Source organism: Aythya fuligula, chromosome 2 (genome assembly GCF_009819795.1).
Source record: "Aythya fuligula isolate bAytFul2 chromosome 2, bAytFul2.pri, whole genome shotgun sequence".
NCBI classification, from domain to species: domain Eukaryota; kingdom Metazoa; phylum Chordata; class Aves; order Anseriformes; family Anatidae; genus Aythya; species Aythya fuligula.
The window spans coordinates 48,181,495-48,201,494 of NC_045560.1; the positions used below are offsets into that span (position 1 = coordinate 48,181,495).

A 20,000-nucleotide genomic window follows, 5' to 3' on the forward strand; every position below is an offset into this window, starting at 1 on the left:
AAACCACAAGCATCCAGCACTATTACTTTAGAGACCGTGTTTCACAGTTCATCCTTCACCATCTTACATTTAAAATTTCATCAATATAGATAATGCCATGACATAAGTAATTTAGAAGGTAATGGTTATTTTATGAAGATTGAGTGTATTTGATGGCCCAGATGCTATCCAATTTGTAAACAAAATGGAAAAACGTTAAGATGCTGCTTACAAACATCTTAATATATTGATTCTTGAATCAAAAGGACAAAGGTAGGTGGAAAGATGCAGAGGAATTGCAGGGAGAGTATTTCTGTTGTGAAAGAGAATGCCCAACCAGCTCTGAAGAAGTCATATGTTTAATGAATCTAATGGATGTCAACAAATCCATTTCAGGTGTAAAGAACAAAAAACCACTTCCCAGCTTTCCTCCAAACACACAAACAAGTCACAGAGTCTCAAAGTGAAGCTGGTCTCTCCCTGGTTCACACAACATAAGAAAGCAAGATCCGAAGTCAGAACTTGGTTACAAATCCTACCAAGGATGACGCACAAGCCAGAAGAAAATCCAGCTCACTCTTCCGGCTCTGTATTGACTCAGCAATTACTGAACTATTAAGGACTCATTACTATCACAAAAGTAAGCAGGCCTGACAATATGCAATGGTGGGGAAGTGCCATTCTTAGAAACCCACTTCCAGAGTAAAACCACACTTGAAAACACTGTCAGGAGAGCTCGTCTGTAAGAAAAGCCAAGCTGGTGCTCCAGGGAAAATAAAAAATAAAAGGAAGGAACAAATATTTTTGAAACAGTGTTAGGCTTGATACAAATTTATTGACTTTAAAATTGGCACAAAAAGCTTCATAATGAAAACACTAATTTTATGCCCAGCATATATTTATTCTTTTGGTAAATTCTCCTAACCAGGGTGCCCTTCAAAAGCCATTGCAAGTAGTTAATTGGCACAGCTGAAACTCTTCCATTAGTCTTCATCAGCCTGGAGAAGAGGATCATCATGCAAGACAGCTGTCCTCAGCCCCCCTGTTGTCCATTGATGCAGGATGACTCCACACAGGACTGCAGGGTGACCACAGTGGTGAGTATGGCACTGCTGAGTGCCCCAGGCTGGATGGCACTGCCAGCCATGGCAGGAGGCCCAGACATGACTGAGGGCAGGTGAGCAGGTTCAGGAGCTGCACAGCTCCTGCTGGAGGCTGAGTGGAGGCTGGCCATCCGAAATTTACCGCACTGGGTGCATTTATTACAAGCACGTATTCAGCTGAAAGCTGAGCGCTCCACACAGCACCACTCCAGCATGCTGGTGGTGGCTCCATGGGCATTACAGTGCTCATATCCCTCAAAGCATCCCCGCTACCTCCCACTGAGGGAGGGCCAGAGGCTTTAACCACTCGTACCCACTACTATAAGTAGCACCACAACCAAACAAAGGAAGCTAGAAAGCGCATGACTCTTCTCAGGCTGGGGTGTTATACCACATGCTTTCATTTAATTTTATTTTTAATGTTTATTCAGTACTTTATCACCAGTATATTTCACTTGAATCTGCTAGTGCACATGTGCATACATGTATACTCATGGGACTTTACATGGCGTCAAGTTTCTCTACATTATCCTTCCTCGCTGCCTATAAATTTGCCAGTTTGAGTGACTTGAGTGCCTATGGACAAGCACTGCTTGCACTACAGAAATTACCCATTTCTGTAACAAAATTTGAAGCCATGCTATAGACAGGGCACCTGACGATAAAAACACTACACCAACACAGCTCCCTGGGTTTCTATAGCACATTTATACTTTTATAAATGGTGGCTGCTTAAACCCAGCTGATATGGACATTATCTCATAGCTAACACTTCCCATGGACTACATATGTACTACTGCAGCCTTTGGGGGCTACCAAATGGTATACTGAAGGGGAGGTATTAGCACCTCTTGCACACTCGTCAGCTATTAGACACATACCAAAAGACCCAAGAGCAGCCTAAAAACTGTAGACAATTGGCTGTTGCATGAAGCCACTTTTCTTTGCCTAGTGCATTAGGTGCACATTCTTTAGTCTGAAAAATTCTAAAAAAAAATATAAAAAGGACAAACCATATTTGACTAATGATGAATGACAAAGCACAGCAAAAACAGCTGTGCCTCTTCTGGTGATGATCAGCACACATTTTTAAACAGATGTTTCTGTTTTTAAGTAAATTCTCACTTGATGAATCTTTTTTTTTTTTTTTTTTTTTTCCTGAGGACACAATATCTATCACATCGTTAAAAAATTAATATTATATTAGAATGGACTACTCTAACTGGCAGCACATAGTCCACACAGTCCTTGAGTGAAGAGAGATTTTTTAAGATATATGGAACAAAGTAATAGTCCCATAACTAATTAGATTTCTTAAAAATAAAATAAACACTTTCAAATCAGCACCTGAAAATGTCAGTATAATAAAGGTGTAAAATTGATATTCTCAAATAAAACCTGAAAATAAAATACAGTTTGTTCTTAGTCTGCAATCTATAATCAAAATTCCAAAATACCACCTGCTCAATTATAAATCGACAATTAATGACAGTTTTCCTGATAAAGGAAGCAGAGTGATGCATTTAACGGTGTCATGGGTTGGGGCTGTCAGAGCTATTTCCTATGTTAGGTTATCTTCACCATGCACTTAATTTCCTGCAGCTAAACATGGTTAAAGGAAAAAGGCACCAAGCAAACAGCATAGGGGTAAAAAAAAATCTGGTTGCTGCAAACAAATCTTATCAATTTGAAAACTACCCCAACTAGTAAGCATCATGTGGAGGGCAGATGAGCTGCTCCACTAGGAAGGGGAGGGAAGGAGAAGGAAAAGACCTTTGCACAGTCTTCATATCACATATACATTAGTTCATTTCCCTCAGACTGAATTTTCCACCAACTGCCAATCTGTCCCGCTCCTTTCTACACCATAATAAATTCCACTGTATTCATTCAAAATGCTATAATGAGGGATGGTTATTTCAAGGCAGGTTCACAAAAACTGGTGTTAGACTGCAGAAAACGCACTCAATGTAACTATGTCCTACATAAATCATATTACAAAACAGATGAATAGTGATTTATTTTGCATACACCAGATACACAATATGATTAAATCAAAAACAGATTATCCAGTCTGGCTGACTTCTGCCTTTAGCAGAAAGATTTATCAAGTTACAGGGAAAAAAAAGAAAAGATATTAAGCAGCACACTGGAATATAGACAGGGAGGAAATAAAGCCAAAAAACTTCTATTAAACTTTGCAAAGGTGTTTAAGCCCCATTTTCATAAGATTATTATGCATTCAGGAATGAAATTGCCTTTCTCTGCATAAGCTACTAGATGCCAAGGGCCACTTGAAAAAGATTTGCAAACATTTTTGTCCTTAACTAGGCTGTTGTGCAAAAGGTGTCAGAACAACTGCTGGTCTCATACGGGGACAAACCGTTCTGCTTTGCCAACTATCACAGCGTGGAGTCATCTACCAAAGATAGCTGTGTGACAGTGGCAAAAGCTGCTGCCCCACAGAGCAGAGTGGTGTGTTTCAACATCTGAAGTAAAGCAAGTGGTCGGAGGAGTGTGGCTGAGCCTCCTCCACTAACCTTATTTTTACTAAGAGTGAGTGTTCCTTCAGAAACAAAAGCGTAAGCTTGAGAAACCACAGGGCTGCTGAGGCTTTTACCAGGCTGCTAAGCTTGCCCCTGCTCCAACCCTGCACCAAATACAAATATGGTTACAATTTATTACTTATTACACATCTCATGTGAAAGTGGATGCCTGTTGAAGATTCTAGGGTGTTTTTTAGAAGAGTAAGAAAACAACAAGGATCCCTGTTAGTCCACCCACTGGCTTGTGGTCTGAGAAATGCATGTGCTTTGTATTTTACCTGTGAGTTAACATGGGTAGACATTTTTTTTTAATTTCCTATCCGACAATTGAGCAATCTGTCTGTGAACTGTTAACATACACGCCGTGTCCCAACCCAGACTTGGCTGTGCTTCTCTGACATGTGGAGCAAGTAGCAACTCCACCAAGTTCATGCAGCACTTTGGAATCCCTCACGTTGAGATCTAAAAATGTGAGTTATCGTAATGCTTACAGATAATACTCAGCACAACAGTCCTGAAAGTTAACATTCAGAGATAGATTTACATAGGAAATTTTTCATTTGTCAACTTAGAGAAAGAACAAGAAACTACTGCTGCAAGAATGGCAGGAACAAGTGGCTTGCGTCACATCTCTGCTTGTTCTGAATTTAGTATCACACAGTGCTAAAACGAGCTTGTGAAGGAAGGCTATCAATAAGAAGCTTACAGGGGCATTTGAATAACTAAAAAGCAGTCAGAAGAAAGCGCAGGGATTTAAATCAAACAAACAAACAAAACAGTTTACTGAGACAGGCTTCCTACCAGACCTCAGCATCACAGTACAGCAACCCAGCACAGTCAAAAGATTTTTAAGAGTTTTTTTTTTTTTTTTTGCTACACGGTGGCAAAACCAACTTGTCAAGTCTGTAAATACCCCCATGCAGCATGAATACAGCAAGAAAAAGGCTGGAGATGTGGGCTCTTCCCTGTCCTCCCCCTCCGTTCCCCAATTAACAGCAGCTAGCCCCAAAGAGATGGTTACCAACACATAGCCACAAGTCCCCATTTTACCGGGTCTTGTTAAGACAGTTCAGCATTTGCTTTGTCTGAGGAACTTCCTCTGGTTTGCCATAAACAAAGAAGTTTGCCATGAATGCACAGTTCAGCAAATCTTGTATTGCTGCACTTGTGACATCTTAAGATAGCTGGGGCCCTTTTTCACCTTTAGAAACACCAATTTTGTGAGAAACTCAACTTCTCTCCAGTAGGGTTGTTCTCTGTCTTATCATCTGGACCAAAACATCTATTTAAAAACAAAAACAAAAAAAACACCACCATAACAAACAAACAAACAAAAAAAAGTGCACCCAGAAGGTCCACAAAGAATGTGGAGAAAAAATGTATCACTTTAAAAATCATGATTTTTAAAGAAAATCATGCAGTTTGGGGCCTCAGTGGATGATTTTTGTATGCTTGAGTTTAATACTGTCACAGTCACAAAAGTGGAATCCAAAAAATCCACAAAAAATAAACAAGCCCATTGATGCAGATAAAAGCCAAATGTGCTTTTGAAAGTGGTAGACAGATATCCAAACATACATTCTCTGTGTGCAAATTACAGCCTCCATATGTAAAACTACATGTTTCTCTCTGTGGTTTCAAGAACATATATGTATATTTTTGAGGCTGAAAAGGAGACTGAAGCTAAAAAAAAAAATAAACCATATAAAAAATACAGTAGAGAGCTTTTACAAACCACCTGGAACTGGGTGTCTATTCCTGGAAGCTCCTTTTCGTGTGGCAGACTTCAAACATGCCATACACCTGACCAACAAATCCAACCACTTTTCTTCCCACCTCCCCCCCAGCTACCCTACATCTAATGAAAATTAAAGTGATACAGGCTAACACACTTATTGGATGAAACTGTTATTAAAGCCGATATCAAAATAAAGTTATTTTGAGGCAACTACAAAGCATATAAAGAAGTTGTTACTTTTCAATGAGTAAGAAACTGGCTCTAGATTTCAAGTTTTGTTTGGTCAAGTAGAGTGGCATAAGAGGAAGACGTAAAAAAAGCATAAGATACTCAGAAATCTGGCATTGTCAGGAGTGCCAATCCTTTCTGCTAGAGCCAATAATGATTTGGGACGTGCTGATGAGTGGGTGAGAAACAAGATCTTAGTCTTGGAAAGTCACTAATACCATGCTGTCAGTACTGTCTCCAAATCCAAGGGCAAAAGTCAAACTCTGTACTTCCATCTTGCCTTTGACAGAGCATGGAAAAGTGATGTATAAATATCAGAGAAAAGAAAGCAACTGATTCAGCCACAGGTTGAGAAACACAGAGTATCAGCTGCCTGTACAATAAATGGCTGATGGAGTGCTTCTTCTTGTATATTGAGGTCTGGAAGAGGCACAATTCCCATTGCCACCTCATGGTTTGATCCAAAGCTTCTCATGTTCATCTCTACTTGGTCTCTCAATATCTTCTACACCAAAAGCCTTGGCCTGAGGCCACAGACAGCAGTCAAAGCACCAGGGACGAAGTCCCAGCTGCACTGGTAACCCTGAACAGCCTGCCTGCCTGGTGCCGTCCCCAGCAGCAGGGCCAGGGCCTGTCCTCCCACCCTTTGTCATGAACCTCAGTAACCATACACTGACTCCTGCACAGGAATCAGGTCGTGTTGGTAGCCCTTGGTGGGGATCTATCAGCCAAAACCTGCTCTGAAGAGCCCAGAGCTGGTGGATCTGGGATGAGCTTCCAAGCTGGTATGCCTCACATTCCTCTTAAGAAATCAGAAGAAACTTGGGGCATGAAAAGATAGTATTTCTGTTGAGCCAGGCATTACTTTCTCTACTCTTATTATACCTCTTTGTCCCAGTACTTGAAAAGCTGAAAACTGATTGAGTTTTAATTACAATAAATGAAAAACATCAATTTTAGAGATAACACAAAAACAACACTGTTTCTCTTTTAGACTAATGCCTGCCATAAAAACACAGAAAAGGAGACAGCCACACACCCAGCTCACGCTGTTGGAGCATATTCCCCAGCAGGGAAATACAGGGGAATGAAAGGTGGGGGGGTGGGGTGGGGCATCAGTGATTTTCCAAGGCACGCTTGCTTTTGATGAAAATGTAATGCATATTCAGGAAGTGACAGAGGAGGTAATCAAATATGGTTATCTCAAAATCATTATGACCGGGTAGATTTTGGAGCCTGAGTTGTTTGTTGGAACTCACCCCTAAAGCCCCAGCATTTGAAATAGAACAGATGTGTAAAATAACAGGAAAAAAATCCAGATCTGTTGTGACAAATTCTTAACCAATTTTTTTGGAAAGATTTAAAATAACATAGTTTCTGTTGCGTAGGCTGTGATCCTGTTGACGTCTGTGCTCAGTTGCCCAGCACTCTTATATACATAAAATGAGAGGTATTTTTGGTGGAAGGAAGCACGGTCAGTGTATCTGATTGGTAAAATAACTTAAAATCACATTTCGACAGTAACTTCCAACTGCCCTAGAGCACAAGTTAATGAGATCACATGGAAACATATTGCGAACCAGGAAACATATTTTATATGAGACCAAAACAGTGGAAAAAATGTTAAATACACAATGTAGTGGGGCTCTGTTTTGTACACTTCACCTTTCTTGTTTGTGTTAGCACACAGGAATGCTAGGTTGCCTTCTCACTGACTACATTAAAGTGCCTACAGGCGACTCTCTGCAACAGAAAGATAAAAATGTGTTTGGTCGAACTGTCACGTTATTGCCTGTGCAGTCTTTGGCAAAAAACAGCCAAACACAAAACCAAACGTCCTGCCTCTCTGATAAATTCAGACTATTTTACACCTTTGGTGGGAGAACACAAATGGGTTTTTTTTGAATACTCAGGAAGTCTCTGATGGATTTTCTGGGTGTGGAAAGATCCCATCCCTGCGCTGAAAGACAGCAAGCGCCCATCTGTGGGTGGCTCCAGCAGACACAACAGGACAGTCACATCTCCCAGCGCTGAACTGGGCCAAGGTCCTGCCAAGGAGCTGGGACAATGCAGAGAGGAGGATGGGAGAACAGTGAGGATGAGGAGGGACAGTGCTACTTGTTGTAACATGAAGTGCCATGGTCCACTGTCCAGTTTTTGTAGGAAGCAGGTAGCAGAGAAACACTGGGTGGAGACAAATGAGACTGGCAAGGTTGAGAGCCAAGGAAGCTATTACTAACTAAAATATTGCAGCTATGTGTCCACATCTTTCATGTTGGCAAAGACAGTTGTGTTGTTAAAAGCAAGAAGCCTTATGTTCTTGGGGAGGGAAAGGAGAAGGATTGCTATCACAGTCAGGGACCGGAACAGGTCTGTGAACTTTTGGAAAGCCAAACTCTTTTTCTGCATCACATGCCACTGTATATGCAGTCTTAAGATTTCAAATTAAAGACTGTAATTGAGACCAAAAGAGAAAGCAATGCATGTAACTCAAATCCAGGCCATTTGTTCCTTTCTACTTGGAGTCCTCTTATGATAAATAAATGTGACACGTATTATCAGCTTACAAATAAGGTTTTCTTGTTTAAACATAAAAATGGTGGAGAAAGGGAGAAAAAATAAAATCATTGTCCATTGCAGACAGGAAAAGAAGACTGGTATGAAGCTTTCATATAAAGTTTCAGATTAAGTAAGTGCTGAAGTAAGTTGTAAAAGAAACATATTCCTACCCTGTTTGTATTCACTGTCTGTAAAGCACAAACGTAAAGTGCCCTGTAACAGCACAATAACAGGAACATCTCATAGTCCTGCCGCAAAAACATGTTAAGACATGATGAACAACATCGATAAAACCTTGGTTTGACGGTACCCAATAGTCCTGCTGCCTGTCAAGCTTCTGAATACCCATGAATATCCTATTTTGAGACTGGCTGGACTTGGGCTTGTCCCCTGGGAAGCAGTAACCAGTTACAACCAACAGGCAGTCAACTTCTGGAGTGGCCTTTTTAACCTTTCAAAGATGTACTCATGGTCATGTCACACCAATGACAAGAGGCGGCATCACAAGAAATGTCTAAATGAAATGAGTGGATGGGCAGATTTGGCTGGCCAAACAGATATGGGAAGGGGAAGGAGGAAAAAAAAAGAAAACCATACAGTAAAGATATTGCCAGGATTGTCCTCTAAGTTAGGGCTCCTTACCTCATGTAGGATGTAGGAGACAGAGACTTTGGTTTGGCCCACTGGTATGGATGCTGTGGCACAGACAGGTACTGCTCACAGAAGTTTCCTTTCCTGATGTGCTGAAAGCTGGAGAAGTCTTCTGGTGACAAATCGGCAGTTGGCGATATGGTCCCATGATCCTCGCCAGCCGGTTCGGTTTTGAGAGTCATGGATGGGGTGTGGTCAATAGCGGTCTTCCTTGACTTGATGGGAATCCCATCGTTCATATCTATCGTGCTGTCGGTGGTGAGAGCATTGATGGCAGCGACAATGGCAGAGCTCGTGTACTGGTTGGTGTTCCCCAGCCACGTCTCATCTGTGACACTCACCCGTGGCGAGTTTTGTGGTGAAGGTGTTGGGGAGTGATGCGGTGAGTAGGAGGTCTGCCGGCCATTGAGGCTGTACTTTCTCTTGTTACAGGGAGATGGAGGCCTGGAGTTGCGAGCCCCCAGCCAGTTCTCCTCTGTGATGCTTGTCCTGGGAGATGTAGACGGAGAGTGCCTTGGCGAATTGAGCAAAGTGCAGGCCACCATGCCACGCTGGTAGCCTTCCTCTGTGTCAGTGGTCTTCGGAGAGACACATGGGGACTGCCACGGAGAGGTCTGGGGAGAAGTGTATGGGTACGAGTAGTTGGACTCATAGGAAGATGCTTCAGAGTTGCAGCTTCTGGAAGACAAGCTACTAGCTGGACTCAGGCAGGACGGGTCTCTGTACGCCTCGATGTTCGGTAAGTTCAAAGTGGCAGTGGAAGGTGATCGCTTTGCATTTGGGATGGCTTCCTCAACCTCATCGTGGAAAAACTGGTTGTTGTTATGATGAAGTCCCATGTAAGAGGTGATCTCAATTCTAGGGCTCTCCAGTGCTGGAGCTCCGTTAGGTCTGATGTTTGGAGGCAGGTAATACTCAGAGGCCCCACTGTCAATGTGTCCTCCATATCCAGAAGGATGATTTGTTGATGGAACAACTGAAATGACGGGATTTGATGTCTGAAGGCCATGACATGGAGTTGACAATGAGGAATGTGCCACATTTAGAGGCAAGCCAGCATTTACGTTTGAAGATGTATAATTATAGTGTTCTGGAAAACAAACAAACAAACAAAAAATAATGATATGAAGTGTTGCACATAAATACTCACTTAGCAACATACCGAGCTGGAGTGGAGGAACATGACAAAAGACACGAGAGAACAGCACTCTTTGACAACCCATCAGACAGGCATGCCGTGTTAGGGGAGAAGCTGCACGCTTGCATCCTTGAAAATCCTACTAACTGAGCAGCACAAGACAAGCTGTCTTGTGACAGGGATGTACATGGACTGAGTTTGTCTTGAGGAGACATATGTAAACCTTCAGAACCAAAAATTGAGTCTTCAAACAGGGGTGCAATAGCATTCAGAGACTGCAATGCTGCCCAAGAGATGTGCTTTTACACATGAGCCTAATTCCCTCACTGAAAAGCTGGAATATTAAAAACTAAAAAACAAACAAAAATAAAACAACACACCAACAACAAAAAAAAGTGGAGGCAGACTAAAACAAAGAACACGATCAACTGCATTCTGTTAAAAAAATTATACACAACTGAAATTTCCATTACAGAGAGTTTCCAAACGGTTCCAGTTAACTAGGTTTTTGGAACGAGATGGATCTATTGACCTGCTCTCATTTCTGGGACCACTTATCCTCCGGCCTAACTGGCAAAGACCAGGTGATGGATAAACATGGATGTGTTGCTACTCTGTGACAGATGAAATTCCACTAAAATTGCTGGTTCTCGTGCATGCCACATTAAGCACTGCCAGCAGTGTGCTCTTGGCCAACTCCCTAAGCATGTTACAGCTCCGGGTGTACTAAAGAAATAGCACGGTTGTGCTGTGTGGAAAACCTGAAAAGTGACAGATCACATCACAGACTTGCACCAACACAGGGGAACAGCCCAACCTTCACGCACCTTCATCCACCTTCATCCCTGCTGTGCTGTGGAGAACCTGGCCTGCAGGAGACCATTCTCTCCTCGCCCCACCGTCAGCCTGCTGGTGGGGCACCTTCGGCTCTGCTCCTTCTGCCCTGGGGCTGCATGTGGGTCTCTATATGCCACCCAGGGACACCCCAGGCTGTGGACAGGGAGACAGGCAGCCCTTGGTGCTATGAATGGTGGTAGGATCAGGAGTCACCCCGTACTTTCTTGCATAAGGAGGCCTGGCATCACCGGCACACTTGGGCCAGACACCCTCATGCTGGTGTCACTCTCCATGTGGGAAAAGATAGCAAACCCTTGCTATCAGCCTGCTGAATTTGAGATTTGGGTAATGCTGTTCTAGAAGTTTATTCACAGCAGGCTGGAAATACACCCCGCTCCAGCTCCATGCACAACCAGCATTGCCCCGGGTTTGTTAGGGCAGTGACGCTTTCCCATATGACAGAGGGAAACTTTGTGTGCCCCTGGCCAGACCTGGTCCACACAGGTAACTGGTTCCCATCCCTCCCAGGTGGCAAGCTCCTGGAAGTGCCCAATGTCCACCTTCCCCGCATAGATGCAGAAAAGCTCTGTTAATCATCGTGACTGGTATTCCCAACACGACTCACTCCCCAGGAGCACTGTGGATGCAAACAAGCCTCAGAGCAGGTTATGCCAGCCAGTGCTACCGGCTATTCGCTTTCTTTTGTGTATGAGCTCAGCCCTCTCTGGTGTCATCCTCCAGCTACCCCATGCTCATGTTTCTCTCTGGCAACCACTCCGAGACAAATGGTACTTACAAAAAATTAATGTGCTCTAGCAGTTTCACAGCTACTCTGTGAAGTTCCAGCTGCTTTGTGCCACGTCAGGTACCATTCACAAACAATAAGAAACAACATCTTTTCAGCTCACTTTCTACTCTACCTTCAGAAATGAGATGTTTAGTGAGAAGAGTCATTAAATTACAACAGAGCATACCACAGATAGAACTGGATTATTCAACAGCAAGGCAAGGAGGAAATGTGGAAAAAGGGGTGCTCCTTTGAGACGGGTTATCTGACTGCAGTGGTCATGGCAATGCGCAGTTCTGCCTGGGGGACCAGAGCCCTCTCCTTCCAAAATGAGTTGCCTCTTCTTACTGCCCTGTTGCGTGGCAGCACTGCTCGCTCACAGCTACTGCAACCACTACTTCTTTCTCACTTTTCACAGAAAAAAAAAAAAAAAACACCACACAACAACAACACCAAACATCAAAGTGGCAGTCAGTGGTAAGACCTTCTCCGTTTCAGAAAGTGGCCTCCAAGGCAGCCCCAGCCCCTTTCTGCTTCCTCCAGCTCCGGAGGCAGGCGACGTCCCTGGCGCTGTCCCAGCTGCTGGGATGCAGGCCCGGCTCTTCCTGGCAGCCCCGCCACATGCGCCCCATGGGCCCTGCTGCACGGCCGGCCCCTGGCACACGGCCAGAGACACACGGGCAGGGGGCTGGGGGCTCTGCGGGGTGCCCCAGCTCTGCGCCCACCAGGTGGGCTTGGCAGACCAGCTGCATCTGCTGACTGCTGCACCGACACCTTAGTTATTATAATTAATAAGTAAATAAACAGAGATTGTTGTTACCTGCATAAAAAGTACCGTGAACCCAGTGGTACTCCAAAATCTAATGCGCAGCTAGGGTAAAAAAAGCTAGAGTAAAAATCGGACATTGAAGTCTGCCAGGGATCTGCAGCCCAGGCTGAAGAGCTTATACAAAGCCTCAGACTGGCCTCAGGAAACCAGCTTAAAAAATGTATATATAAGCACAAGCTACCAATGCTCCAAGCAACAAGTCCTCCTAACGCACATCGCAAGGAATAGTCTCTTTTAGTACTATCATGCACATTTTTAAGAAGTCAACTTTTAAAGGGCATAGGAAAAGTACATGGTGTACATCTTCTCACACAGTAGTACTCAGAATCAAAAGATCCAAACCCTTTACGTACATATATTTAGGTAACTTTTCAGACTGTGTACAAAAGATGCCCAACAAATATAAAAGCCTGAAAACCAGACCTAGGGACAAGACCAAGCCCCTGGCTTGTGCACTAAGACCCACCAGATACATTTGTGAAAAATCACGTTCCTGTGCTCAACTCCTGTGTTCACAAAAATTCATCAAGCACACATAGTGAGTGTTCATAAAATGCTGTTGTTTCCCTCACAATGGTAAGACACGCAGAAATAAAATGCCAGTCTTGAGAGGGAAGGGAGATGGAAGTGGCTACATAGGTATAAAACTACACCACATAATGCAGCTTTGTAGGGTATTTTGACAGCGCCGATACGGATGAAAGGAAGGTAATGCTTGAGCATGGGCAGCCACTTTGACTGTGACCCTGATCCACAGAGGCTCCCTGCATGGCGCAGAGCCCGTGAGCCTGGGCTTATGCTTGTACTGCTGTTCATGGGCAGTAACTCACACAACTTGGTACCACAGCACTTTCAAAAGCCTGTTTTAGTATCTTGAGCCAAACCTCGGTATCAGATAGACCAGCGGAGGTATGCAATGGTTTGGTTGCCAACATATTTACACTTACATTAGGTATAACTAGAACAAGAAATTGGACTCCTTGATTTGTGAGCACACCTTCACATTACATTTCACTTCATGACAGCATAAAAAAAAAAACAAAAACAAAACAAAACAAAACAAAAACAAACAAACATTTTTTTCTCTAGTTAGTTTTACTGGGCATAGGCTTTATCCCTTTCCATCATTAACAAGCTGATCCTACAAAGCACTGAGAACCATCATTTTTTATTTATACACTTTAAATAGGACTGCTTAACACCTGCAGCTCAAAGGGGCTTCAGAGAAGGCAAAGGCTGTTTTACACTTCCAGACGTGAAGCCACACCTAGGCTTACACTGAAGTTCATGCTTTCAGCACTGCCTAATGGAGTTACTCTTCTCACTACGACTTTGACACTTAAGTTGTTCAGGCCCCTCCACTTTCCAGGTGCCTAATTCATAGGAAATTACGTCTATAAAGCTTGGTGTGACACTCTTAAAAGCTAATTTTCTAAAAATCTGGGAATCTCCTTGCAGCCATCTGGACACTGAGAACGTGCTGGAGAGCAGGGCATTAGGAAGGGGAGCACCATGCACAGCTATGCCCTGACAGGCTGTGATATGCAGGGAAGGGTTTGGGAACCTCCTTTGATTTAAAGGGAAAAGCACTAGAAAAAAATAAATAAATAAATAAATAAAGTAGAAAAAGAAACTGGAACAGCTTTAAATCACCTACTTTTACTTTTACATTGACCTGCTATAGCTGAGGCAGGGACAGCCTGCTTGGTATCGGGAAGCAACGACAACTTTCTGTGTGTGTGTCAGCTCCCAACTCCTTTACCCTGTTCCCACCTCCAGTATTGCTCAAAGTCATAAAACTGCCACACGGAGACACCGGGCTTGCAAACCGTGACCCACGACGAATCCGGGACCGTTATTTTTGCTTGCGGATGACCTTCAAGCCTGAATGCCTGGAGGACCGAAACCCTGAGCCGAGCTCGCTCCAGCTCACAGGCGGGGGGCGAGAGGAAGGGCAGCAGGGGCTTTTCCCCCGGCCCCATCTCTGCCACGGGGCGAGGCCGGACCCGAGCTGCCGCTGCCGGTCCCGGGGCTGCGGAGGGCGGCGGAGAAGCGGCGCTGGGCTCGCTGCCGGCCAGCCCCTGGCAGCCTGCGGGGACGGCTCGGTCGCAAGCTCCCGGCTGCGCACGCAAGGCAAAACTCCGGCTTTCTGAACAGCTCCGAAGTTTAACAAATCGCACACGGGCTGCCTCCCGCGTGGCCTCCCCTCCGAGACGTGTTACGGTACAGACACAAGGGCACCGAAAGGGAAAGAGGCTCCGGGCAGGATTTCACTGCTGGCTGCCGGTGCCCCCCGCTCGCCGCCCCGCAGCTGCGCAGGACCCAAAATATCGCCCCCGCTTCTGCCTCCCGCTCGGGAAGGACCCCCCGCAGGGCCACCTCCCCCGCCCCTTCCAGCAGCATCCCTCCCCCGGGACCCCCGGAGGTGCCTCCCCGGCCGCGACCCACCTCCGCCGCCGCCCTCATCGCTGTGCTTGAACTCAAAGAGGAAATCGAAATCAAACTCCTGCTCGGCCTCCACGCCGGTCATGGCTCCCGCCGCCCGCGGCGACCCCCGCCCGCCTCGCTCCGGCGCCCAGGCGGCGGCGCAGCCCCCGGCCCGCCCCGTCGGGCCCGCCCCGTCGCGCCCGACACCTGCTGCCGCCGGCACAGCGGGGCCGGGACGAGCTCCCCTCGGCGGCGGGGCTCCGGAGCGAGGCCCCGACAAGGCGCAGGAGGCGGCCGGCACGGTAATGTGACCCCGGCCCCGACGGCCGGCCTATCTCGCTATCGCCGCCGCCGCCTCTGATCCGCCCTCCGTCGCTTTGTTGATGTTTCCGGGTCGATGCAAACAACCGCCTTGCCCTGCCCTCCCCCGCACCCCCCTCCCGCGGCACCGGCTCGCACAGCGCAGCCCGCACGCCGCGGGGAGCCCCCCCGGGGTCGCCCGCACCGGGAGGGGATGTGGGCTGGGGAGACCTGGGGGCAGCGGGCTTTCACCTGCTCCCGCACGGTGGAAATCGCAATTGCCGCAGGTGCCGGGATCCCGTGGGGCGGCACGGTGCAGCCGGGGAGGTTTCTACCCTCGGGGCCTCGCCTCCGCTCGCCTTGTCCCGGGGGGAGCCGCGCCGGGCGCTGAGCGCCGCCGAGGCACTGGTCTTGCTCCGAGGGTCCCCACCTGGCAGCTGCGAGCCAGGAGGCTCCGAACTCCTGCTTTTTTTTTTTTCCCCCTTTTCTTTTTTTAATTTATTTTACTTAGTTGCAGCACCCACTAGTGCCAACTGCTATAAAAAGCGCATTAAAGTGGGGCTCGCAACACACCAGTTGCCTCTGTGCGCCGGGCCGGGAGAAGTCCCCTGGCCCAAGCTGCGTTGGATGTGGCTCGGCCGGGGCATGAAGAGTGGCACGGTGCTTCCCCGGCCTGCGGGGTTCTGCTGCTTAAATGGGTTTAAAATCGGGTAGACGAAAAGAAATAGCGTCCATCTCGCATTAGAAATGCACTTCTCTGGGATCATACAAAGCCATTTTAAAGTCTCCAACACGCAAATGACCTCTCCGGCCCAGCAGCTAGGGCTTGCTGCGACTGCTGAGCTCCCAGAATTTAAGGCCGGATTTCAAAAGGAATAGCTTTTTAAAGCAGTTATGGAAATGGTATTCCCTTCTAAACCGAGGGAATACCATTTTCCAGGCGTATGGCTGAAATCTCCACTGCAAAGTGCCAGGAAAACACAGTTTTTTTCCATCAGAGTCCATCACGCTTTTTCCCCTCCCCGCACGGCCGCGCCGCAGTCTCGACGTGCCTCCGGAGGCTCGCCGGGCCCGGCGCACGTCGGAAGCCCCCGGAGCAGCCCCAGGACAAGGTCCCTTCGGCCCCGGCACCCTGCCAGAGGGCGGCCCTGTCCCGGGACAGGGCTTTGCCTTGCAGATGAAGGGGTCTGGTCCAGGGCGGAGGCGGTGCCGGGCCCGGGTGCCAAAGCGCCGTGCGGCTGCCGTCGGTCCCCCGCTCGGAGCCGCTTCCCCAAAGGGCCGGGGCTGAGTCACACGAGTGTGCAAAAGGCCCTGACAGCAGCGGAAAGCCCCGCCTGGAGCTGCCGGCCCATCGGGACCACGCTCGCCCTGGGATGCCGGAGCAGGCCGGGGACGAGTGTCCCCTGGTACCCGCGCACGGCCGCACCGCAGCGCGGCCCGACGGCACGGACTGCCGCCCCTCCGGTCCCCCTGCCGAGGGCCTACAAGCTGGACAGCTGCCTCGTCCGCACCCCCAGCCTCCGCGGCGGTGCCCCCCGGTTTCACGGGGTTCATCCCTCCCCAAGTGGGGAGCTTCCCGCAGGGCCCCTATCTCCTGCCGGGGCTCGTCGGGAGGGAGGCGAGGAGCAGCTCCCAAATTGCTCCCGTTGCTTCCACTCCTCTGCCTCTTCCACATCTGGTACCTGCAGGATGGGTAAACTGTCGGAAACTACCGTCCAGGCGGTCTGATTGGCCAACTCCATAAATATTAGCGCCGTCAATAAAATATTTCCATTGGCACCCTTCCCTTGGAGAAGAAGTAAAGATGTAGAGAAAGGTAGAGCGGAAGCGATGCCGTACGTGGGGACAGAATAAGCGTAGCGCCAGTTACTGCGCTGGTTTAAAGCATTGAAAAGGGGAGAGAGAAACGAGACAGAGGGGAGCCGATGTGCTCCGGGGCAAGGCAAGCTCCCCGTCGAGCTTTACAAACCGACCGACGGACCGCCAGCCCAAATGCAGCATCTCCCCGTAGTGAACCCAAATTGTGCCAACTCCACCGATCGCACTGCAGGTCCAACAAGTCACCCAGCAGACTGGCTGCTCCAGCCGCAGTCACACAGCCTGAAAAAAGATTTTAAATCGTATGTGGCATTAACCCCCAGATATTTTCTGGACTCCGCACCTCTGTAGGAACCAAAGAAAAGAGCGGGGGCCGAGCTGCGCCCGGTCCTTCCACCGAGACACTGCGAGAGTTTCTTCCCACGCTAAACATGAAATAACCTATTTTCTGTCGTCTTTTGGTAATCAAGGAACACCTTAATTTGCAGGCAGTAATCCTGACTTTTAGGGTCGTCGTCGTCCCCGTTTCCTGGATTGGGTCACACCTTCTAGACTGCCTCATTTTCTCGGTCCCTTACAAAATCTATCATCAACACAGGAGAGAATTATCGAAGAGTGTCGGTGACATTTTAACACCGGGATCACAAATGCCACAGAAATCAAGAGAGGGGATCGCTTTCTGACAAGAGACTCCATTACACATTTAGTCTCTGGGTGTAATTTTTACAAGTTGGTGCATTCCCTGCCCTTGAAGTCCGGAGCACTACAAAGGCTGCACAGCCCTCGGGGGTCCGAACGGGCGGGAGGAACGAAAGCCAACGCGATTTAATGAAGCAGTAATTATCTTCCATCTAAAACTGCCCTTGCATGCCTCAAAAGTGGAGCCGTGGTTGCAGCCACGCTCGTAGCTTTTGCATTGACAGGATCCTGTCAACTGAAAGGAACCACGGCAGTGAAAAATCTGTGTTGAAAGGAAGAAAGAGAGAGAGAGAGAAGAAAAAGAAAAAAGAAAGAGTAGAAAGAGGAGAAAGAGGAGAAAAAAAAAGAGAAGAGAAAGAAAAGAAATTAAAGAAAAGAAGAAAAGAAGAGAAAGAAAAAGAAAGGAGGGTCCTGAGCGACTGTCCAGCTTTCCTGGGACAAGCCCAGGAAGGGGAGCCGCGCTGTCCCACGGCGGAGCTGCGGGATAAACACGGCGGACTTGGACGCGACCCATCCTCAACTTCTTCACAACTTTCTAAGACGTGTGGGCTTGCTATGCCCCGCCTGGGGCCGGCAGGCCATTTCAGCCCGAGCAGCAGCAAAGCGGAGGCAAATAGGAAGCGAAGCGGGGAGCCTGGCAGCGCGGGGCGGCAGGGCAGGGGGCTGCCAGCAGGCCCGCAGCGGGGGGCTGCCCCACACCTGCCCCGGCACGGGGGCGATGCCCAGCATCACCCCGCAGGGTCCCCCCCGGCATCCCGCTCTGGTACCGAAAGGCTCTGGCTCGCAGCAGCGACGTGCGAAAAGGCAGCCAGTCGTCAGAGCGGTGCTGGGTAACGATGCTCCGGGGAGAGAAAAATGTCCCGACTGGCACAGAGGAGGCTGCAGTCAGTCCCCGCGCCGGCAAAACGCTGCCCCTGGCACTGGCACGTTCAGTGCAAGCCGACAAAGCGCTTCCCAAGCCCCGTGCCCGCGATCTTTCTCTCCAGAAACTTTGTCGGCGTGCTTTCAGCGCGCTTTGTGGAGCAGGGTCACTGCAGGGTAGTTACAAGGAGTCGCGACACGGCGCTGGGGCGACACGGAGCCGGAGGGGGGAAGCGGCGGAGCCCCCCGCAGCCTGCCCCGGCTTGCGGGATTGTTTTGGTGCGCCAAGGGACGGCTCACGGCTAGCACGGCGCCTGGCACTGCCCCCAGACCCTCTCTGTAGGCGGCTTCCAAACTGTCCCGAGAGAATTTGCGAGGGCTGCTTGCAATTACAGGGCACATTCCGCCCCCTCCCCAAAAAAATCAGGCCTGCGCCTCGGGGCGGGAGGGGGGGCAGTCCCCGAGCCGGGGGGACGAGTCCGCGGCGCTGGCTCCCGAAGGGACACCAGCAGCCAGGCGGGTGCAGCCTCCCCGCTGCCCGGCCGGCACCAGGACCGGGACTGGGACTGGGACCGGGACCGGGACCGGGACCGGGGCCGGCGGGAGGCGCCCGGGAGCGGCTGCGCGGCCGAGGCGGCGCCGTGCGAGAGGCGAAGGAGACACCTATTGGCAAGCGGCCGCCGGCAAACCTCCGGGCCGCCGCGGGGAAACACCGGGGGACACCGCCACCCTCCCGCCCGCACCCCCCTCCCGCCGCCCGTTACCTTCCTCCGCCGCCTTCATGGTGCTGCCGAGCGGGCGGGCGCCGCGCTGCGGGGCCGCCGCCGGCTCCTGTCTCCCGCTGTCTGCGTCCCGCGACGGCGGCGCGGCGGTGGCGGCCGGCGGGGCAGCGCTGGGCATCCACCCGGCGGGGCGGCGAGCCCCGGCACCGCGCCCCGGGCCGCCGCCGGCCCCCGTTCGCCCTCCCGCCCGCCTGCCCGCGCCCCCCGCCCGCCTTCACGCCCCGGGGGCCGGGGCCGCGCCGCCCCCGGCGTGGGAGCCGCAGCCGCGGAGGCACGGGAGCTCGCCGCCGCCGCCCCCCCGGGGCCGGGGCATGGAGAGGAGGGCGGGTGTGCGTGGGGACTGCGGAGGCACTGCCCGCCGCGGGGCGCCGGGGCCGGCAGGCGCTGCCCGGCGGCCGGGCTACTGGGGCGAGCGGGTGAGCGGAGCGGGGAAGTCTCGCTCTGACGCAGGGCTGCGCGCCCAGCGCCGCCTTTTTAAAGCTGGAAAACACCCCCCCCCCCCCCCCCCCGCCCCCCCCCCCCCCCACCTCCCTTCCCTTCCCGGCCCCCTCTCTCCCCGCCCCGGCCCCGTGATGTCAGCCGGGCCCCGGCCCCGCCGCCGGCGGGCGGCCAGCGGGAGGCGGGCACCGGCGGGCACCGACGGGCCCCGGCCGCCGCGTCGCCAACTCGCTTCTCCGCGGGGCCCCGCAGCCGCCCGGCACGGCACGGCCCCGTCGAG

The 20,000-nt window shown here is 49.9% G+C and overlaps 1 protein-coding gene across 6 annotated transcripts in view; it reads right to left on the reverse strand.

The window, feature by feature from the left end:
• NFATC1 (nuclear factor of activated T cells 1) overlaps positions 1-19,400 on the reverse strand; it is a 119,928-nt gene extending 100,528 nt beyond the window's left edge. For 5 of the 6 annotated variants that reach the window (XM_032181569.1, XM_032181565.1, XM_032181567.1 and 2 more), the window contains exons 1-2: positions 14,844-14,925; positions 8,796-9,894 (exon numbers count right to left, since the gene is read on the reverse strand). In XM_032181569.1, the coding sequence (XP_032037460.1) occupies positions 8,796-9,894; positions 14,844-14,925 (1,181 nt within the window). Of the gene's footprint in view, positions 1-8,795; positions 9,895-14,843; positions 14,926-19,264 lie in introns of those variants that run through there. The other variant, XM_032181564.1, reaches the window with a different exon arrangement.
• Positions 19,401-20,000: the final 600 nt, after the last annotated feature.